At 37.5% G+C, this 23,535-nt stretch overlaps 1 protein-coding gene across 9 annotated transcripts in view; it reads left to right on the top strand.

The window, feature by feature from the left end:
* REV1 (REV1 DNA directed polymerase) overlaps positions 1-23,535 on the top strand; it is an 88,377-nt gene that overhangs the window by 24,939 nt on the left and 39,903 nt on the right. For 6 of the 9 annotated variants that reach the window (XM_082356127.1, XM_082356123.1, XM_082356125.1 and 3 more), the window contains 4 exons: positions 4,182-4,242; positions 5,580-5,706; positions 8,885-8,920; positions 17,700-17,868. In XM_082356127.1, coding sequence (XP_082212253.1) covers positions 4,192-4,242; positions 5,580-5,706; positions 8,885-8,920; positions 17,700-17,868 — 383 coding nt within the window. In that variant the 5' untranslated portion in view covers positions 4,182-4,191. The remainder of the gene's footprint in view (positions 1-4,181; positions 4,243-5,579; positions 5,707-8,884; positions 8,921-17,699; positions 17,869-23,535) is intronic. The other 3 variants (XM_082356128.1, XM_082356121.1, XM_082356126.1) reach the window with 2 other exon arrangements.

A 23,535-nucleotide genomic window follows, 5' to 3' on the forward strand; every position in this document is an offset into this window, starting at 1 on the left:
AGATTATTTAAATGAATTTGATAGGACAAGCTGCCTTAAATCTTCTCTAGGATACATTTTTTAAAAAAGTATAAATAAATAAAACAAACGTAGAACATCAAAGTTGTTACATAATCAAATTTCTGAAATTGAAGTACATTACTAAAGTATGTGAATATAGTAGTTTTCATTTTTTATGTTTAGTTTCTGAAAATAGTTCTTCAGTGTGTCTTGTGTAGAGCACCAAGGGGAACTCTAGTAATCAACTACCCAAACGTCTGATACTGAGAGACCCAGATAAGATAGTAATTGAGACTCAGGAGAGATGGAGATTTACCAGAGATCAATGAAGCCAGTTAGAGGCAGAGCCTGGATTAGAAATAAGTCCCTCACCCTTAGTCTTTTATTCATAATCTTTTGATTCACATATGCTGTGTATTATGCTACAAACAATAACAGATTGTCATTGTAGTCTTTTTCAGTCCGTTTTTAACATTGATTTATCCAGATATTTATTGTTTTCCTTGTGGGTTTTTTTCTGTGTTTTTGATCGTTCATCCAAGAGAATTTTCCTTCTATCTAAGGGATATCCTTTAGAATTTCCTTTAGACAAGTTTGCTGGTGGCATTTAACCTCTTTTTATTTGCCTGGAAGTGCCTTTATTTCATCTTTCTTGACTGAATATTTCTCTGGGTTTAGAATTCTAAGTTAGTAATCATCTTCTTTCAGCACTGTTGTCTTCTGGCTCTGTTGTTTCTGTTGAAAAGACAGCTGTCTGTTTAATTGCTGCTCCTTTGAGTATTTTGAATGGAATCTCTGATTTTCCTACCCATGGCAGCTTTTAAGATTTTTTTTTTTCTGTCTTCAGTTTTTCATAGTTTTACTATTATATGTCTAGATATAGATTCTATTTTTTCCTGTTTGGGGCTCATTGGGCTTCTTGAATTTGTGGCTTGATATCTATAATCAGTTTTAGACTGTTTTAGTCATTATTTCTTTAAATATAACTTCTATTTTTCTTCTTTTTCCCTCCAATTTATTTAAATTAGACTTTCTCCAGTATCCCCTGTGTCTCTTCTCCTCCCATCCACATTCTCCATCCTTTTGTGCTTTATCTGGACATTTTCTTCTGACTTATTCCAGTTATGCTTTTATTTGGTTTTATCTATTTATTAAGTTCTTAATTTCTAATATTGTATCTTTCAATTCTAGAGTTACCGTTTAGTTACTTCTAATATTTTCCAGTTCTTTACTGATATTCTGAAATTTGTCTTTTCCCTCTTTGAGCAGGGTAAGCTTGATTAATATAAAGTCTACCTTAAATTCTGTATCTGGAGTCTCTGTAGGTCTGTTTGTTGGTTTTTGTTTTTTTTTTTCTGTTGGTTCATGTGATCATTTCTTTCTGTGCCTGGTGATTTTTATTTGTGTACCAGATACTATATTTGCAAACTCATTTGTAGAAATATATGAAGTTTAGGAAGTTGTCTCATCCTCAGAGGATCCACATTTCCTTCTGCCAGGTGCCGTGGGGCACTCATGGGGCAGCCTGGGGTCACCTGCATCTGCTTTCGGAGACTGAGATGACCTGGGGCAGGATACTCTGGTTGGCCTGCCTCCAGTTTACTCTGATCCTGGGGTCCTACGCCCAGGTGTGAGAGCTCTGTCCTAGGAAGAGAGCCCTAGCTGTTGTTGCCTTAGCTCTGTGTTTGTTCTCAGCCACTCCTTGAGAATTGCCAGATGCCTCAGAGGGAAAGGGTCTCCCAGTTAGGGGAGGTGATGTGAGGTGGCAGGTCTCCTCTGTCATCTGCTGAATCTTGGCTCAGTGATTTTTCATTATTTGCTAGGCCTTCTGTGTCTTGAGGCAGTTTTTTAAAACTATGTTTTGTCTGGCTTTCCTCCTCCTCAGTGGGAGGGTAGGTCCAAATTACCTAGTTCACTGTTTGTTACGGGATTTTCTCAAAAGTAGAATTTGAATATGTAAAATGAAATATGTTTATTTCTTTTATCCTTTTCTTGATGTTAATTGAATCCTGGACCAATAGGAGTTTGCTGTATATAGGTCAAATTATATTCTTTGAAATTTGATGAAATTACATCTTCAGTCCTTCATTCCTTTCACTTTTCAAAACTTTAAACATTTGTCTGGGATAGCTGTTTTACTTTGGAATGGGGGAAGGACCTTTAAAACTTTTTTTAAAAAATGATTTTGTTTCATACTGGTTTACACTCATTAAACTATCGATAAAGATTTTCATATTGGCCTTTTGCAACAGGTACCTGGTAGATCTTAAATAAATGAGGCTTTTAAGTAGATGGCCAGATGAATTAAACTTTTTAAATGTATTTTGTTCTTTAATTTATGTTCATTTAGCAGATTAATAGTTGCAGATAATTTTTGTGAGTATGCATTCTTTTTTTTTTTAAGTTCTTTTTTTTTTATAAATTTATTTTATTTTTGGCTGTGTTGGGTCTTCGTTTCTGTGCGAGGCCTTTCTCTAGTTGCGGCGAGCGGGGGCCACTCTTCATCGCGGTGCGCGGGCCTCTCTATCGTGGCCTCTCTTGTTGCGGAGCACACGCTCCAGACACGCAGGCTCAGTAGTTCTGGCTCACGGGCCCACTTGCTCCGTGGCATGTGGGATCTTCCCAGACCAGGGCTCGAACCCGTGTCCCCTGCATTGGCAGGCAGATTCTCAACCACTGTGCCACCAGGGAAGCCCCTGTGAGTATGCATTCTTAATGTACAGTGGCCAGAACTCCCACACTCTTTACTTGTAAGAGCAGATGTGTGGAGTCAGAGTTTATATGAAGTCAAGAACTGTGTGTTAACACATTTCCCAGACTCCTTTAAGATAAGGGAGAAGTCTTGAGGGACTGGACAAAGTGAGCCTCTTGAAATCAGAAGAAGTATTGAACAGCACTGATGGCAGTCCTGTGACTCAGGGTGAACACATTGGGTGGCCATGCCCTTACCTTCGTCAAACTTAAAAAGGCAAAACAAAGCAAAGCAGCCCTTCTCTCCTCCAGCATCCACAGCGCCTGATCAGGGTTAATCACTTTGCCTCCTGCTCTCAACCCTTTCCACCTGCCCCTTGTCTCTCTGTTGGACTCAACTCTGACTCTCTCTGCATGTCTTTCAGTCACCTATTAAGAGTAGACAGTAAAAATTCATAATTAATATAAAGTCAGCAAGGAGAAATTATAAATCCTGTATATACTAAGAATAGAAATATTTGAAAGAAAATATCTGCTGATGTGTGTGGATGAAGTGTGGCTATCTTAAGGTGTTATTCAATAAAAGATTTTTTTAAAGCATATCAAAGCCAGTTTATCTTGGATAATGTATAAGGCTTCTCCAGTGGTGTATGGTAACCCTTTGATATTAACCTATATAATTACTAGAAGAAAAATACTTAAATGGAGATCATATTAATTTTGTGAAGAATAATGCCGTCATGTCCCAAGATGTAGCCATTTGGGTTAGAAGAATTTGACTTTACAAGGAATTTCATATAATGCCTGCTTTGATTTATACCTTGCTCACCACTAAGCGAGCTGACACTTGTTGAGATGAGCCATTTTGGTGGCTTCATGGTATATAGTTGGTCATGTGTTGCCTTAAGGAGAATGCCATATTTACTAATTTATTATTGGTGATAGTCTTTCTGCATCATGTCCCCTAGTTGCTTTGATTGACTTCTTTTAGAATTTTTGCATAATAGATGAATTACACTATGACTGTACTCTTAAGTGTGCAGTATGTAATAGCAAAGACAGAATTTAACAGCCATATTATAGGGCAGTGCATGAAGGAAAATGTTTTCTTAGGTTCCATTAACACTAATTAATGTTAACAAGTAAGCACAGTATGTTAGTTGGATTTGGTGATGTTTTATGTAGGAAGGTGTTAGAATTGATGCTCAGAAATGCATAAAAGTTTTTCCTGTTAAAATTAAAATTTAAAATAGTTATAATTAAAACCTGATACTTACCTGTAAGGAGTTTTGGGGGGAACAAATTTCACTTGTGAAGCCAGAGAATGATATGCTTTGGAAAAAGTTTCCTCAGTATGATATTTTGAACTTTTATGAATTGAACATTTGAATTTATTTTAATTTCTCATTTTTCTTGATTTTGAAATAAGATATCAATTAGTAGTACCTTTTGTTATCAAATTGATGTATTTCTTTCTTCCCCTAATACAGAAGCTCCACCATGAGACGAGGTGGATGGAGGAAGCGAGCTGAGGATGACTGGGAAAAATGGGTGTGTTTTAAAAGAATAAAAATAATTATATTGAACTGTCTAGGTAGTTTTCATTCTTCTTTTAGTTTATAATGTGGTTGAAGGCGTTTTCTAAATTGTAAATCACTTTGGACACCAACTCTTTGTGTTTTCACAATGTATTGAAAGCTTAAACTTTGAGAAATTTTGTCCTGAGGCAGTAAATGTTCTGGTGCACAGAATTTATTGTATGATAATTTTATTGCAACATTGCTAATAATACTGAAAAACAGTAAAAACATAGATATCCAGTAATAGGGGATTATCTCTATACCGTGGAACAGTATACACCCATCATTTAGCTGTATACTTCTTAACCTGGCAAGATGGCCTTAACTGAAAGGGTGTATTATAAAGGACTGTTACTACATATGATCCTATTTGTGTAAAACCTCTGTGTTCTGAGACACAGAAATAACTTTGAAAGTAAGATCCCAAAATGTTAGCAATGAATGGGATCACAGCTAATTTAAATTTTCTTAAAAAATTTTTTGACAACATGTAATATTTGAACAATCAAAAACAAGTCATTTCCATTTTGGAAAAAAATATATACCACTTCTAGACACCTACAGCTTTATTTTAAAGACCTTATTGATAAAGTAAAATTGATAGAGTCTTAATCGATTAACCTTAATTATTTCGATGTTCAGGAAAGGTGTGGCTGAATTCATAGAGTTGTAAAGGTCTTTAGCAAAAATAATAATGTTTTTATTTCTTTTTGAGGTTGGTGTTATGAATATTAGCAGTACTACCAAATAGATTGATTAGATCCAGAGTTTAGCCACTGAATCATTTATTGTATTCTTATCTACATGTATGGAAGACTTTACTGGTTTGTCAAACTGCTTCATTTTACTTGAATTTATTAATATTAAGCTTCCCATACACAGAAGATAGTGGAAGCCAGTCAAAATATATTCTTACTGACCACTTGTCAAATTTTTAATTGATTTAAGCTTTGGTATAACTTTTGCTTGCTTTTGTAGATAAGAACAATATTTTGTGGCATTACACTTATTAACCTTGACTTAACCTTTTCCCTCTTTTAACGTAACTTTTACCATTGTAACAATGTGATAGAATTCTTAAACATTGAGTTGACAGAGGGAAAAGTCTCCCTTGACCTGCCTGTTTTATTGCCTTGCGTTACGGTTCATGTTTATCATTATATCTTATGTCATCCTTATACCTTGGTTACTAGCACAGAATAAGGTCTTTTTATTATTTTTTTTAAAATATAAATTTCTTTCTAAAAAGGGGAGGGTGGGAAGAAAAATAAAACTTTTGTGATTAGTTTACCTTTCCTTTAATTCTAGGGTGGGTACATGGCTGCCAAGGTCCAGAAATTGGAGCAACAGTTTCGATCAGATGCTGCTATACAGAAGGATGGAGCTTCATCTACAATTTTTAGTGGAGTCGCCATCTATGTTAATGGATATACAGGTTGAGTACTTTTTATTTTTTAGGTACCCCATTTTGGCATGTATTTTTATTAGGATTGGGAGCGATTTGTTTTAAATTCTGTTTTTAATTATTTATCTTGTATATAAAAAAGGTGAAAGAAAAACCCTCTGCTTAGATACCCCTCCTTCAGGTTTCCTTTCCCTCCTCCTGTGCCTGCCATTGTCTTATCTTAAATTTTACCAAAGCACATAGTTTTTTAAAGTCAAGTGAGGTTTAAAATGGAAAATTACGATCCTCCTGCTGAAACAACTCATCACACATATGGGGCTTGTAAACTGGGGGCTTCAGTAGAGGGGCATCTGGTAGGGCCACTTCATTGGCGAATCTTCACCTGTAATTATCCGGAGGTCCTTTTGGGCTGGTGGAGGAGGGGGTGGAGTGTGTGTGTCAGATTTCCCAGACTCTTGCTAGAGAAGGGTGCAAACCCAGCTGCCGGCATCCTGGTGGCCAGGAGGGAAGGAGAGGGCCAGGAAATCTCACCGTTCAGGGAATAGAGTGCCATGTAATCTCCCTGCTGTGTTCTTTGCTCCTCTCCATCCCTTCTCGCCTCCTGCTGTGCCTGTTGTCATCGAGTCCAGTATCTGGAAGGGACAGGATAGTTTTTCACTGTGAGTTGGAGAGGAGTTCTGGAATTCTAATTCACAGTTTCAGCCGTGGGCTTCCTGTTTTACATCCTGTTCACAAACCCACTCTTGGAGGTGCCCAGTGCCTCTGTTTTCATGAGTTTCTCTTGGTTTCACTGGCACCAAGCAGTGTCTTCTGGGTCTCCACACAGCCAGCCCATCTTGCAGATCTTATCTTTCTCTGATCTGCCCCGTCAGTTATCACTTGTCTGTTGGCTGTCAGATTTTACTGCCAAAGTTTTCTTTTTATTCTCTTGAGGATTCCTCTCCTCTTAAGATCATTTTCTTGTGATTTTTGAGGTGAATGGCTATAAATATTTGTGTTGGTCGGTTACGTTTTTTCCTCCCCACTTCTCAGTCAGCTGATACCCGCTCGTTTTTAGGGTCTCCGTTTAGCACTCCCCCTCGGTTGTCTGATTGTCTTGCTACTGGTGGGGGTGACTTCTCAAGGTTCTGTGGGGCTTTGGCTCCTTGTATTTATTCACATCTTGGCATTTATTAGATCTTATTGTAGTTGCCTGTTCACTAGACAAGAGCAAGAGCTTCATTTCCACATTTTCATTACCATTGTGTCCTTGGTGCCTCTACAGTGATGGGTATAACCACTCAGGGGGTACTTGTTGATTAAAGTTAAGTTTTAAGTTAGCTGATACAGTTGCCTGGTTGAGTTTTAGGAGGCGTGATCGACAATTTAGTCTAAGAATGTTATCTCAAAACAAATGATGGTGCGACTTTGGGAAAATTCACATGCACCTTTTCTACTTAGGCATCTTAGAACGTTCAAGCTCCACAGACCTTCCTGAGATGCATTATAAAAGATTAAAGATGTTAATAAAAAGAAATAGACATTGCTCGTTACATCAGCAAGTTTTGGAAGTCCCCAATTTACAAGGGCACCCTTATTTACATAAGAGGAAGAAAAAAAGATTCTTTGTGTGAGGGAGAAAAAAATGAATATTGTAGTAATCATTACCATGGTTGAGAATCTGGAATTCTAATTTACTTTCATCACTAATTTTTATGTGACTGTAAGACATTTTCTCTTTTGGACCTATTATTATCCCTATCCTTTTCTTTAAGATAGAGATAATATTCATTTTTATTCTTGTTATTGTTAGGATTACATTATAATTCTTTAAGTAAAGTTCCTTTATGTTGAATTTCATAAGGACATGCAAGTTGTGGTGATACAATTTTTTAGAAAAATTTTCACTTTTCATGACTACTTTTGAAGCTTTATAGATAAAACAGAATCTAACAGTCTCTGTGATAAATCAGCAAGAAAAGAATAGTGCTTTAGATGCAGTGAGACAAGTAGGGAATACTGTGTTGGTGTTGGTTCTTACTCATGCTCCTCATAGACTTTAACTGATGTTCCAAGTTTTCTTAATTCCTTTAAAGCTCCTAGTTCTGCCATCTGAACTTCTCTTTGGTAACCCACATCCCTTCCAACACAGTTAGCTTTGAACTTGAGTTTAGAGATAAGATTCCCCCATTTCTGGATACTCTGCCTCTGTTAACCCATTCTCTCATCTCTCATTTTCTCCCAAACAGCATCTTTTCCTTTCGAAGGTTAATAACTTCTTTGCCTTCCATCTCATTTTTTTAATTAAAAAAAAATTTGACTGTAGAATCACATGCAGAAAAAATAGAGACCGTGAACCTTTGCCCAGTTTCCCCCAATGTAACATCTTATAGAGCGGGGGTCCCCAACTTCCGGGGCCCCAGACCGATACCCGTCCGCAGCCTGTTAGGAACCGGGCCGCACAGCAGGAGGTGAGCGGCCGGTGTGCGAGCGAAGCTATGTCTGCCGCTCCCCATCTCTCGCGTTACCGCCTGGACCACCCCCCAGCCCCCCCAACCCCTCCATGGAAAAACTGTCTTCCACAAACCGGTCCCTGGTGCCAGAAAGGTTGGGGACCGCCACTCTAGAAGATGGTGCTGTGTCAACCAGGAAACCGACATTGATACGGTCAAGACACAGCGTTTTCACACAAGATCCTTCCTGCCTCCCTTGTGGAGCCATACCGACTCCCCTTCGCTCTCAGCCTGGCAGCTACTAGTCTGGCCTCCATTCCTGTACTTTTTTCATTTCAAGAATGTTACATAAATAGAACATACAGTATATAACTTCCTGGGATTGGCTTTTTACTCAGTATAATACGCTGGAGAGTCGTCCAAGTTGTTGTGTGTATCAGTAGTTTTTTCCTTTTTATCCCATGGTATGGGTGTTCCACAGTTGAACCATTCACCCATTTAAGAACTTCTGGGTTATTTCCTCTTTTTGGCTCTGAACCCTTGTGTACAGGTTTTTGTGTGAACATAAAGAGTGCAATTGCTGGGTTATATAGTAGTTGGCATGTTTCGTTTTTTTCTAAGAAACTGCAAAACTGTTTCCCAAGTGGCTGTATTACTTACATTCCCACTAACAATTTATGAGTGATCCAGTTTCTGTGTCCTTGCCAGCATTTAGTGATTTTTATTTTAAAAATTTAATAGGTATGTAGTAATATCGGTTTTAATTTGTATTCCAGTTGCTCCACATCCTCACCAGCATTTTGTACAGACAGGTTGGTTTTTTTGTTTGTTTTAATTTAGGTATTCTAATACATGTGTAGTGGTATCTCGTGGTGGTTTTAATTTGCATTTGCCTGATGGCTAAAGATGTTGAACATCCTTTCCTGTATTTATCTGCCACCTGTAGATCCTCTTCAGTGAAACGTCTGTACATGTCCTTTGCCTCTTTTCCAATTGGATTGTGTGGTTTTTTACTGTTGAATTTCGAGAGTTCTTTATATAATTCTAGATACTACTCCTTGTCAGATATGTGGTTTGCAAATACTATCTCCCAGTCTGTGGTTTGTCTTTCACCCTCTTCACATGGCCTTTTGCAGAACAAAAGGTTTTAATTTTGTTGGGGTCCAGTGTATCAGTCTTTCCTTTTATGGACTGTGCTTTCAAGTCAAAAGTCCCTGCTTAGTGCTAGATCCCAAAGATTCTCTCCTGTTTTTTCTAAAAATTTTATAAGTTTATGTTTAATATTTAAGTTCATGGTCCATTTGAATATTTTTGTTTGTTTGTGGCCTGTGGATATCCACTTGCTAGCACCATTTGTTGAGAAGGCCATTCTTCCTCCGTTGGATTACTTGTGTACTTTGCTCAAAAGTCAGTTGGGCATATTTGGGTGGGTATGTTTCTGGGTTGCATGTTCTATTCCATTGACATATGTGTCTTTTCACCAGTACCACATGGTCTTGATTACTGTACCTCTGTACTATATAGTAAGCCATAATACTGAGTAGAGTGATCATTGCCATTTTATTCTTTTTTGGAAAGGTTGTTTTAGCTATTTTCTACGGCCTGTGCTTTTCCACATAAATTTTAGAAGAAGCTTTTCTGTGTCTACAAAATAGATACCTTGCTGAGATTTTGATAGGAATTACATTAATCCTATAGCTCAATTTAGGGAGAATTGTAAACATCTTTACTCTGTTAAGTTTTCCAATCTTTGGACCTTTCATCCCATTTTACCCTATGTTAGTTAATTCAACGAATATATTTTGTGTGCTGCTTGTGTGTTAGGTGCTATGTTTGAACAGAGATGACAGTGTTGGAGAATGTGGATTTTGTGACAAAAAAGTTACCTCTGGGCATTAGACATGAACAGAGCCACGTGGGTGGCAACATAGAAGTAATTGCCTCTGAGGGTTAGCGTGATTACTTCATAGAAGAACTGACTTCTTGAACTGGTCTTGGATAAGTAAGGTGTTTTTTAGACGAGAATGGGGAAAGGCATTCTTGTCCTAACCGTAACCTCCGTTTTCACCTTTATATCCTCTAATTCAGGTCAGCAGGATTGTTCGGATGTTTTAGATTTGTCTTTGTACTTTCTCTTTCCTGTGCTGCTGTTCGTGCTCTAGCTCTGATGAAAAGCTCCTTCCCTCACTTCTGCGAACTGGAATCATGTTCATCCCTTAAGACCCAGTTAAATTAGATTTGCCTCCTTCCTTAGACCGGTCCACAGGATATACATTTCATAGCTTTATTGCTAGGAACATTTACTTTTGACACCTGAGTTTTGTCTTGTATTGCCAGGTCTTATTTATGTACTGAGTTTTGGGGAGTCAGAAAGCCCGTTCTGTGTGGTGACCCTGGCCAGATGCGGATCAGAGAGAACACTGCGGGGCTTCCAGTTGGCTCCTCCTCCTCCAGGTCTTCACCCCTCAGAGCTCTGTCAGATGTTGCCTTCTCCAGGAGACTTTCCCTGACCAGCCTTATGTAAAATACATGTATCTTGCCACCCAGTTGCTTTCTAATCCCTTATCCAGCTTCATTTCTCTTCATAGAATTTATTTGCTCCTGAACTGGTACTTATCTGACTTATTTTCTGTCTGCCCAGTGAAATAAGAGTGCTGTGGAGCACAGCGGAGAGTCCCAGGGCCTAGAAGCCTGCCCGGCACATTGTAAGATTCTCAATAAATATTAGTTGAGCCCACGAATGAATAGCAGAGTTTTGTGTTTGTACATCAGAATGTTAAAATGTGTTCACTCATATGCTAATTCAACTCAGTTTTCTTAAATGGGTAGTTTTTAAATAAGAAATGGGCCACACTCTAGGCTTACTGAATTGTAATCTCTGGGAAATAGGCCCTGGGCATGTTTATTTTGGTGAAAGCTCTCCGGGTGAGCTAGTGCTTCAAGTCTAGGGAGCTGTAATTGCTCTTCTGTGGAGTTGGATCAGGACAGTGAATATGGAGAGAGGCGTTCTGGTAATTTTCTGCTTTTTTCAGTAGGTGGATAAGAGACCAGGTCTGGTGACTTTGGCACTGCTGAAGTTTGTGGAAAAGCAGGGCAGGCCTGGGTATGATTTGCAAAATGAATCAAGGGAATATACAAGTATAACAGACTTATATCTGAAGTGGTAGGGATTTGTTTGAAAACTTAACCTTAACATTGATAATTTTCTGAGCATGTGAATATGGTGATTTAGGAAAAGAGTCCATTTAATGCTCTAATCTAATTTTTTGAAATGGATACCTTCCAGGAATTATTTTCTATGGATATATACATAGTATCTCCTCCTGTTTCCTGCGAGACTGATGGTGTGAATCCAGGGATGTAGGAATTTAACCTCCTACATGGGAGAGACTTACTGTATTAATTTCTACCACCCCCTGTAATTTTGCCAGTGTCTGATAGGTATTTGCACCTATTAGGTACTCAAAAATGTGTTCTTTAGGCTTTTGAGACTTTTCTTTGGTTTTTACTTGGTTGAGTGTATGTGGCTTTTAGTTGAATTTTGTAAGTCTGATGTACTTAGGGAGGAGAGAGGAAAAGAGAGTAAGCATGGCTACTGGAGAAAGAGTATTGTCCAGGGGTCAGAAGACAAAGGGGTCTACATGATAGCTAGGTGATTGTGCACAAGTCTTCTAATTTTCCTCTATTTCCTCATCAGTAAACTATGCTAAATTATCTTTATAATTTATAGGCTTGTGAGACTCAAATGAAATAATGAAAGATATTAACTACTGTAAGACCAAAGGAGGTATAAGCAGCCATTGGCTTACTTCTTTCTAGCATATATGTGACACAGCCAAGATTTAATCAAGTTCTTCGGACATGCAGGATGAAATGGTACAGAGGATGACTGCTTTCTCAATAGAGATCTATCAAGGAAAGCTTTTGCACAAGATTGTAAAACTTTGTTTATAGAATGTGTTTTAACCAGATGAGCAAAACTTTTATAAGCTGTGCCCAGAGACGTCACAGTGGTCTTCAGTGGCTGTTCTAATGTTATGTGATGGCGTTTGCTGTGGTGGAATTTCACATGTGGAGCTTTAGGCCTAAATCGTGGTCCAGTGTTTAATATGTGCCTTTTACCTTTTCTGTGCTTACCTGTCTCTTACTTTCTGTGGTTGGTTTTAGTTAATGCTAAAATTTGATTGCATACAGAATATTCTCAAAGAATGTTCTGTAAAATTAACAGTAGGAGTGTTATGGACTGTGAGTGTTACGGATTTGCAAAGCTTTCTTTCCAAGATATCTGTTAAGTTTTTAAAACTGCACAGTCCTATTCAGCGAGAAACACAGTTTAAGTAAAAATTATTTTCTTGTTGATCAGATGTTCTTTGATGTATCTTGTGCTTTGTCAAGAAAGGATACATGTAACATAGAAAAGAAAGGTGTATACGTTGTTCAACCTATAAGATGCATTTTAGAACCTGTTTTTAGATTTATTAAAACTTGAAAATGTTGCCGTGTTACAGTCCTCTTTTATCTGAAGTTGGTCTCCTTTATAAAAACCTCATTCAGGATGCTGAGGAGCTAAGAATTTTGGTTTAAAAGGATGTTTCATTGGGATTTTGATTTGCATGTCTCTAATGATTAGTGATGTTGAGCATCTTTTCATATGTTGGTTGGCCATATGTATATCATCTTTAAAGAAATGTGTATTCAGGTCCTTTGCCCATTTTTAAATTGGGTTATTTTGTTGTTGTTGAGTTGAAATACTTCTTTATATATTCTAACTATTAACCCCTTATTAGATAGATGATTTGCAAATATTGTCTCCAGTTCCACAGGTTGCTTTTTTACTTCTGTTGATTGTGTCCTTTGATGCACAGAAGTTTTGAATTTTAATGTAGTCTAACTTAATCTGTTTTTCTTTTTGTTGCCTGTGCTTTTGGTGTCATATCTAAGAAATCATTTCCAAATCCAATGTCATGAAGCTTTTCCCCTGTGTTTTCTTTTAAGAGTTTTATAGTTTTAGGTCTTAACATTTAGGTCTTTAGTCCATTGAGTTAATTTTTGTGTATGGTATAAGATAAGGGTCCAACTTCATTCTTTTGCATGTGGATATCCAGCAAATGTGTTTTTTAATGACCTTTTTCCCCCACTGATGTTGTCTGTTCTGTCACTACATAATCAACATTTGAACATTGTACCATGACATTTTTGATCTTCATTTGATGAAGATGCATCATTTGCACCTTAAGTTGGTTTCTGTTCTTTTCATTAGCACATGACATTTAAAGCAGTCCCTGACAGCACCAGTACCTTCATAAACAAAACCTGCGCAATGAAATCATGGTTATCCAAATTATCCAGAATATGCTTGTTTTTTGTTTTTGGTAAGAATAACATTGAAATGACAATAATCATCTCACAGAGAACTTGTGATGCCAAGACTCTGTTGTTGAATTCCAATCTTGGAATCACCAGTGGTGAGCATTAAGTGAGATAAAGTATGGAAAGTACATGAGTAGAATAGGTGCTAAATTAATGTTCATTTTCTTTCCTCAGTTCTTTTTACCTGCTTATGATTATAAAGCAGTAAATGACAGTTTTATTTTGTTCTACAAAGAGGTGGATGGTTTTTAATAAAATTGATATATATATTGGTGCTACTAGAATGACAGTGTCTACTGACTATTTTTTTGGCTGCGTTGGGCCTTCATTGCTGCGCGTGGGCTTTCTCTAGTTGCGGTGAGCGGGGGCTACTCTTCGTCACCGTGTGCGGGCTTCTCATTGCGGTGGCTTCTCTTGTTGCAGAGCACAGGCTCTAGGTGCACAGGCTTCAGTAGTTGTGGCACACGGGCTCAGTAGTTGTGGCACGCGGGCTTAGTTGCTCCTCGGCATGTGGGATCTTCCTGGACAGGGATTGAACCCCCCCGTGTCCCCTGCATTGGCAGGTGGATTCTTAACCACTGAGCCACCAGGGGAGTCCCCTTTGTCTGGTTTTGGTGTCAGGATGATGGTGGCCTCATAAAATGAGTTCAGAAGTGGTTTTCCCTCCGCAACTTTTTGGAATGGTTTCAGAAGGATAGGTGTTAACTCTTCTTTAATTGTTTGGTAGAATTCACCTGTGAAGCCATGTGGTCCTGGACTTTTGCTTGTGGGGAGTTTTTAAATTACTGATTCAATTTCAATACTGGTAATTGGTCTGTTCATATTTTCTATTTCTTCCTGGTTCAGTCTTGGGAGATTGTTCCTTTCTAAGAATTTGTCCATTTCTTCTAGGTTGTTCATTTATTGGTATATAGTTGCTCGTAGTAGTCTCTTAGGATCCTTTGTATTTCTGTGGTGTTGGTTGTAACTTCTCCTTTTCATTTCTGATTTTATCGATTTGGGCCCTCTCCCTTTTTTTCTTGATGAGTCTGGCTAGAGGTTTATCAGTTTTGTTTATCAGCAAATGCTTTAATCTTAGGGAGAGAAAGTAAGTAAACTGTAGATTCCTGACTGGCCAGATGTTCAGTTTCCACTATTGTATGTGAAGTCATTATGATGCTCTAGTTTAGTTTCTGTGATCCCTAGCCCCTGAAAACCTTCAATTATGAATTTTGAATTACTTTTATTTGAAAGTTGTTTTCATTTCTCTTTCCAGCGCGCTATCCAGTTTAGTAGCCACTAGCCACGTGTGTTAATAAGCGTTTGAAATGTGACTAGTCTAAATAGAGGTGTGTTGTAAATGCAAAATATATACTGTATTCTGGAGACTTAGTTTGAGAAAAAGAGTGTGAGATATCCCAATTTTATATATTGATTACATGCTGAAATGATAATATTTTGGATTTATTGAGTTAAATAAAAACATTAATTTTTTTACTATTTTTAATGAGGTAATTAGAAAAATTTATATATGTGACTTGCATATGTAGTTAACATATTTTTACTGAGCAGCTCCAGTAGGTGCAGTCAGTAACAACAGATGAATTCTACACTGTAAGAATTTAACAAGAAGTAATCAAACCTGGCATGTCTGTATGTGCTTTGTTAGCTTTCTTTCTTCTTCATTTTTAAAATATATTTTATTGAAGTATAGTTGATATACAATGTTGTTTTAATTTTTCCTATACAGCAAAGTGACTCAGTTGTATATATTCTTTTCCATTTTGGTTTATCACAGGATATTGAATACAGTTTCCTATGCTATATAGTGGGACCTTGTTGTTTATTCATCCTGTATATACTAGTTTGCAATTGCAAGCTCCCAATCTTTCCTTCCCCAACCCCCCTCCCCCTTGGCAACAAGAAGTCTGTTCTCTATGTCTGTGAGTTTGTTTCTGTTTTTAAGATATGTTCATTTGTGTCGTGTTTTAAATTCCACATAAAGCGATATTATATGATATTTATCTTTCTCTTTCTGATTTACTTTGCTTAGTATGATAATCTCTAGGTCCATCCATGTTGCTGCAAATGGCATTATTTCATTCTTTTTTATGGTTGAGTAATATTCCTCCGTGTGTGTGTGTGTATACCACATCTTCTTTATCCGTTCATCAGCTGATGGACATTTAGGTTGTTTCCATGTCTTGGCTTTGTAAATAGTGCTGCTCTGAACATAGAGGTGCATGTATCTTTTTGAATTATAGTTTTGTCTGGGTATGTGCCCAGGAGTGGGATTGCTGGATCATATGGCAACTCTATGTTTAGTTTTTTGAGGAACCTCCATACTGTTCTCCATAGTGGCTGCACCAATTTACATTCCCACCAACAATGTAAGAGGGTTCTCTTTTCTCCACATCCTCTCTAGCATTTATTGTTTGTAGACTTTTTAATGATGGCCATTCTGACTGGTGTTAGGTGGTACCTCATGGTAGTTTTGATTTTCATTTCTCTAATAATTAGTGATGATGAGCATCTTTTCATGTGCCTGTTGCCCATCTCTTTGTCTTCTTTGGAGAAATGAAAACTACAGGCCAATATCTTTAATGAATATAGATGCAAAAATTCTCAACAAAATATTAGCAAACCGAATCCAACAGCACAGCAGATCAAATACCATGACCAAGTTGGATTCATCACAGGGTCACAAGGATGGTTCACCATACACAAATCAGTCAGTCGATGTGATACACCCCATTAACAAAAGAAAAGTCAAAAACCACATGATCATCTCAATAGATGCAGAAAAAGCATTCGATAAAATTCAACATCTGTTCATGATAAGGACTCTTACCAAAATTGGTATAGAGGGAACATATTTCTTCTTCTAAAGACCAAAACTCACTGAATTAGATAGTTATTATAATAAAAGTACTTATTTAAATACTTGGACCTGTATTATTTGTGTTTAAAGAAAATCTGTTGCTTGAATAACAAAGTAGATACACAAGCCTCCTGTGGAGGCCACCCCCAGCCTCACCCCCAGGTACAGCTGTTGCTAGGAGAAGTGTGGTACAGAGTTTCCCTTAGGTTGATAGGTGAAAGAAATAGGGAAGCTGTTGAAAATAATTAGTTTCATGTGATACTAGTAATGCCTGTCATAACATAACTTTAGTGAGTCAGACTTTTTTTATGGGAAAGCATAAACCACATTGATTCTTGTTTAAGATATTTTTCTATAGTTTTATTAAGAATAAAATAATTTGAAACAAAATTGGGGAAAAAAAAGAGTGCTTCTTGGTCTGCAATTCTTATTTTGTTTTGGTTAACTTTATTTTTTGGCTTTGATGCAAGTTTGTATTAGGAAACTGAGTAAGATTATTTTAACTTTTCTTATTTTTTTTATTTTATTTATTTATTTATTAAAAAAATTTTTTTAAGGCAATCATCTTTTTACACATTTTGAAAGAAACATTTATTTATTTATTTATGGCTGTGTTGGGTCTTTGTTGCTGCACGCGGGCTTTCTCTAGTTGCAGCGAGCGGGGGCTACTCTTCGTTGTGGTGCGCAGGCTTCTCATTGAGGTGGCTTCTCTTGTGTGGAGCACGGGCTCTAGGTTTGCGGGCTCAGTAGTTGTGGCTCGCGGGCTCTAGAGCGCAGGCTCAGTAGTTGTGGCACACGGGCTTAGTTGCTCCACTGCATGTGGGATCTTCCCGGACCAGGGCTTGAACCCATGTCCCCTGCATTGGCAGGCGGATTCTTAACCACTGTGCCACCAGGGAAACCCTTATATTTTTTAAATAAAAGTTTAAGTTATTAAGCTTCACAGGAGTAAAGTCTAATAAGCTCTACAGTAAGTCTGCTCATAGTAAGTATTTTTAAATATAAGATAAAAATGTCAAGGTCAATATAGCTAAATGTCAAAATTTTTAAAATATTTGCTCTATTATCAGTATTTAATTCATTACTCGAGGTGTCTGTCTGCTTTTCTGGGCAGTGCTTGGCAGTAGATGTTTTTGTGTTGGTTGACTGTGCCTTTAGCAGCCAGGAGAGTCAGATGTGCTAAGGCAAAATAGCTCTATCACTTTGTGATTTTCCTCCCAACTTTGTTTACTGGCAACACAGCCAAGGAGAAAGTATACCAGTGATACGTTCTTTAAATCATCCTGTTTAAGGGATTGTTCAGCTAGGGCTCTACTTTCTTAATGTAAAACTTTTAACATGTTTTATTATTAATTTTACAGATCCATCTGCTGAGGAATTGAGAAAGCTAATGATGTTGCATGGAGGCCAATATCATGTGTATTATTCCAGATCCAAAACAACACACATCATTGCCACAAATCTTCCTAATGCCAAAATTAAAGAGTTAAAAGGAGAAAAAGTAATTCGACCAGAATGGATTGTGGAAAGGTAAGTTTAATTTTTAATTAAATTCATGAGTTTTAAAAATTGGAATACTTTTTCTATTATAAACGCTTATCTAACTTGCATTGCCTCTTAACTTAAGGGTGAAGAGTAATCCAGGTCTTAAAAAACACCACTGTGCTCCTTAGCCTCGCGTGATGATTCAGGTGGCCTGGGGTTTGACATTAGTGTTCTTGCAACCTCAGCTCCCAGGAATTAGGGGAGATGACTCAAGTGAGCGGCAGGAAGCAGCGATGGGGGGCGTTGACAAAGCATGCTGTTCACTGAGCAAATATTTGTGCACCTGTTCCGAGTAGGCAGTGTTCTGTGTACTTGGGAAATACATCAGTGAGCTAAGCAGAGTCCCTCTCCTACCTCTTGGAGCTTACATTTTATAAGGGGAAACAGATAATAAACAGTATATGAGTAAATTTATGTCATGTGTTAAAAGTCAGTACGTGCTGTGGGGGAAAAAAGAAGATGAGGATAACGTGGACCCGGAACACTAGGAGTGGGCGGCAGTTTGCAGTATTATTAGTACCTGTTTTTCGGTTAGTATGGCTCCTTGGCTGTTGGTTTGGAATTGGTGTGTTGTAAATCAGTGCTGGCCATTCATACTAACTTCCTAAGGTTAAATATGTCATCTAGAACCTTGATGATGAGCCAGAACTTGAGTGATTCATATATAATATATATGAGTGATTGCTAGATTTATGAAAGTTAAAAGTGAAAGTATTAAAATCATAATTTTATGAATAGAGTGTAATCAGTATATGAGAGAATGGTCAGATTGTATAATGGAGTGTTAATGAAACAAACTTAGAAATTATTTTTTTTTAAGTCAGCTGCCGAGCTTTTTTCTTATCCTATATTTCATTAATTCTGACACCTTCCATTAATTTATTCAGTAGATTTCGAATTGTTAGGTTTCGGGACTTCCCGGGCGGTCCAGTGGTTAAGATTCCGTGCTCCCAGTGCAGGGGGTGTGGTTCCGATCCCTGGTTGGGGAACTAAGAACCCACATGCCACGTGGCGCGACCGAAAATTTTTTAAAAAAATAAGTGAATAGAACAGCAGCATAGATTCATGAGAGTCAGTGTATTATAGTGGAAAGGCTGGGCTTGGGCTCTGGAGACATACCTGGGTTCACATCCCAACTCAGCAATTCAGGGTCCCTGTGATCTTGTGTAATGGGAATAGTTATGTAGCCATTCTGAACCTTGTTTCCTCATTTGTAAAAGAAGGCTGCTGTCTACCCGCTATGGTTACGTGACAACTAGAAATAATTTGTGCAAACTACCTAGTTACAATGCCTTGTGCGTTGTAGAGGCATAATATGTAAGAAGCTACTGTTGTTATTTTATTTTTATTCTATAAACATCACCGAGTATCAGAAAATAAATTCCAAAAGGTCAAAAGTGCATTTGTCTTCCGGAAAGCCAAATTATTCTTATAGATTAGGGTTTTTTAAGCCTTGGCAGATTAAGTTGAAGGTCCATCCCTAGAACTTCTTTGTGCTATGTTCCCAGGACCCAGCCACTGTCCATTCATTATATAGGATTAATGAACCTAGCTTTTAGCTGTGTGTCTTCTTAAAAATAAATTGTGAAGTTTTCCGTATCAGAAGTTAGTATCATTCCAGAGTTTAACTGTGTGTTGTCACTTAAAGACAATCCTTTCATTGTGCCGGGGCAAGAATTTTGATCTGGGGATATTAGTTTGGCTTTGGAGGGGATGGGGGAGATCCATGGGCAAGGAAAGTGGTGGTGAAAAGAGCTCTTGCTGGGTGGGACTTGACTTGCTTAGAAAATGGTGGTCTTCATTACAGCTGTTTCTTTATACCTGCTCTTCTTTTTTGTGCTGAATGCTGCTAGAGAGATAATACAATAAAAAATGCACCTGAGACAGTTACAAGTTATAAAATACACCTTAATGGATTTTATTTTAGTTTGAAGTCAGGCTTAATTATCTGTTTTTAAATAACTGAAGTGACTTTGGAATCATGGTTATATGGTGTAGTTGCTTTATGTTATATATGAGAAGGCAGGGCTAATACGGTTAACTGATTTGCTCAAGAATGACAGAATTCAGAACCCAGATTTTCTGACTCATATTTGGGTCTGCTCTTTGCCATTTAATTAAGTTGTTATGGGTGAGTTGGCCCATGTGGAAATGGTTCAGTCTGGGCTATACCCTAATATATGAAAAAAGTGCCCAGTGTCTACGATGTCATAAGCATGGGCTCCTCCACGTTAGATCACAGTGCTGTTTTCTTTCACACTCTAATCCCAGCCTTGTTCATCTTTTCTCCTTCTCAGCAGTGTTTTAATGAGATTTTATTATACTTAAAAATTTGAACATCATATTAGCTGTTTAATGGATGATACATGATATTCTCTTCTATAATTAGTTTTCCTGTTTGTAGCTTGAGCAGTTTGAAAAGCGACTACCACTCATAAGTGTGCAGGATGATTACTTTGCTTTGATTAGAATTCCCTGGTGTCTGTGTAGGTGCCATTAAACCCGAGTTAATATAGGCATGATTATGGGGTCATGACTTCCGAGAGGCAGGGGAGTCCTTTAATGAGAAGCCTGTGTGCGTTAGTTTAAGGTCTGAGATTATGTCACTGAAGGCTTTGCTTTGTAAATCTTATGTTTGTATATAGTACAGTATAGTATAAGTTAGTGATTTTCAAATTTTTCTCTTAATCCTTTTCTTCAGACAATTTTACGTTGAAATTTGAAGTGTGAAGTAGTTATAGAAGCTGCTGTGGCTCACCTCACTGCCTCATCAGGCCCGAGCACAGTTGAAAACATGGTCCTAAGTTATTCCGAGTCCATTTTGTTCTCGTTGTTCATTTTGTGTTGAGTCTTCTGTGGCGTGGGAACCTGCCTCCTCTGGTTGGATTCTCACGGGCTCTGCTGTGAGATGAGAGGGTCCAGTTGTTGCCAACTCGGGTCTTCTCGTGGGGGGTGACTGGCTCCCAGTCAGTGTGTCCTTTCTTTCTAAGCTCCCACCTGTAATGTTAGCACGTTTGTCACGTACTTGTGATGCTCTGAAGATCTCATACTTGGTATGGACTAAAACTTTGTTCCTAATTACACTCAGTGTCAATATTAGAGTGCTTCAACTCAAATAAAAGTTGGTTGCAAGTTTATCTCATGATTTATTTCATCCCCCTTATGTTTTTTTTTGTGTCTTGCCTCAGTTTATTCCTTGTAGAAAATGTGTGTGATTCTAGTTTCTGGTATAGATTTGACTTAAAAAAAATTAATCTTGAGTCATTTACTTTTTTCTCTCACAGCACTACAGAATTCTTCTCAAATTATTTTTACTTGGCCAACTAACCAGTACACATTTCAGTCTCCCCGCCACCCCATGATTTGTTGTAGGTAATATTTATTAGAAAATAGAGTCTTGGTCTTCACGAGCTAAAGAATGAATATGAATAGCCTCTCTCAGTATCTGTAGTAAAAAATAAAAAGCAATCTGGACCCTGAAGGATAAAGGACAAAAAGTTATATACATATGTTCATAGCTGTTATTTCCTTTTCTGAGCTTGTGGGATCTTGGTGAGTGGTTGGTAAGTTTGGGTAATGGGAGAGGTGGTGGCAAAGGGAATTTTAATTTTGAATGCGTAAAGAATAATGTTTGCTTAATGGTAGAATAATAGGCAAAAACAGCTCAGTTTGTCCTTAGCACATTATTACATCCTTTCTTGCCTTAAATCCACTTCTGAATGAGGAAGAAGGGTAGATGCGTGAATGGATGGGCAGATGGGTATGCAGTGTCAGATGTGGTTTTTCTAATAGAGAACGACTGGGATGTTGACTGGAACCATACAGACATTTGATGTGCAGAATTGCTTCGTCTAAAGAAGATGCTGTTGCTACAGTTACAATAAAAAGTTTGGAATAGAAATGTAGTGACTTTTCTTGTATCTTAATTTTTGCACAATCTCCCAGACTCTGTTTACAACTGACAGTGTAAATTCATTTTCAGCATAGGAAACAGGAAATGATTTAGAGAACAAAGTTCTGCTTTAGATAACTTTACTGGGGCTATAGGACAAGCCAAGAGTTAAAACTTCTCAAAGTAAGTGAATATCTCACATGCAATGAGTATGTGCCTGATGCATTGTATAGAATGTAAGCTCTTTCATATATATCAGAATCTATTTTCAGTGTACATGGGAGGAAAGCTCCGTATATAAAGAAGCCATGTAGTAATAGCTTTTGGTAAAGTGAAGCTCCATTTGGTTTTGAAATATGGGCTTTGATATTTGGCTCTGTTGTTTTTGGGGGTTTTTTTGGTACGAAGAATGGTAGAAAATATAGAATACAGCTCCTCTGTGCTTAGGATAAGCAGTGAAATTAGAAAATGTTAGAAATGAATCCCTGAGAGACTTTGTAAAAGAAGATCTTTTAAAAATATACCTTCAGATAATGTTTCTCTCCATATATCTGTAGATGGATAAATGGATAAGCAGGAATAGTTAAGAATGTACACAGATGTGTAGTGGTTTGGGCTTGAAATTAAAAGAATTTCTTGTCTAACATTACTATAGTGCACTGGGCTTTAGTTTCTTTTACTGGGCATCTCTGAGGATGTCTGATTAGAGACCTGCAGTATTTAAATTGGCTCTTATTTTATATCAGTCTCCACGGACTTAGTTATGTAAGCCTTAAGTTCTGCTGGGTGACATGGCTGTTGTTAGGAGTCGTGTACGATCAGTGTAGACCACAGAGAGCACCTGTAGCATCTGGGTCACCCAGCAAGCTGTCAGTAGGATGGGGGAAGCCAGCATGATAATGGGGCGTGTCCTGGCTTCATTGCACGTTGGCCTTACTTCAGATGTGCAGCTGGCATATTGAGCACAGTTTCAGTCTCCACGTACCCCTTAGTTACAGCTGTGCTGTGTGTCGTGAAGGAGGCAGAAGGCTAAGGTTAGGGGTAAGTCCCTCTGCTTCTGAGGGTGGGGAGAGCAGGCGAGATAGGTAATAACTAAGAAGACAAAGGTCCATAGCCAGGCAGTTAAGACCAGTTGCTAAAGGAAGTGAAGTTAGCTTGATAAAGAATAAAGTAAAATTCACTGTGCTGTACACCTGAAACTAACACAACGTTGTATGTAAATCAACTGCACTCCAATAAAAATTTTTTTAAAAGAATAAAATAAATTAATAAACAGTCTAATTTTAGGATTTTAATTCTAGTATTTGAATGTAATCTGTAATCTTGATAAAACTAACTTTTAGTCTGATGGTACATTTATTTAGGTAAATGAAAATTGAAGTGTGTTGTCACTAGTATGTTCTCAACTGTCATAAATTAGTAGTTTAGCATATTTAGTAATTCCACCTGAAGTTGAAGGTACTTTAGGTAGGATTGTATATTGATATAATTACATAAAGGACATAGTCTATAATATGGTATAGTTTCATTTTTAGGGTATATCATCAGTATGTTTTTCTGTATTCACAATTGTTGACTTAATATTTTAAATTGGTTTTGTTTCTTTTAAACCAATTCAGTCTTTTTTTTAAGTTCTGTGGAGTGTGCTTTGAGAAAATAATGTCAAAACTCTTGGATTTGTCAGATAATAAGAAAAGTACTTTACTGTATTATTTTTTTTCTAAATAATTAAAGTATGGCTTTCTTAATATATATTTTAG

This window comes from Balaenoptera borealis (genome assembly GCF_965194805.1).
Source record: "Balaenoptera borealis genome assembly, chromosome: 15".
Taxonomy (NCBI): Eukaryota; Metazoa; Chordata; class Mammalia; order Artiodactyla; family Balaenopteridae; genus Balaenoptera; species Balaenoptera borealis.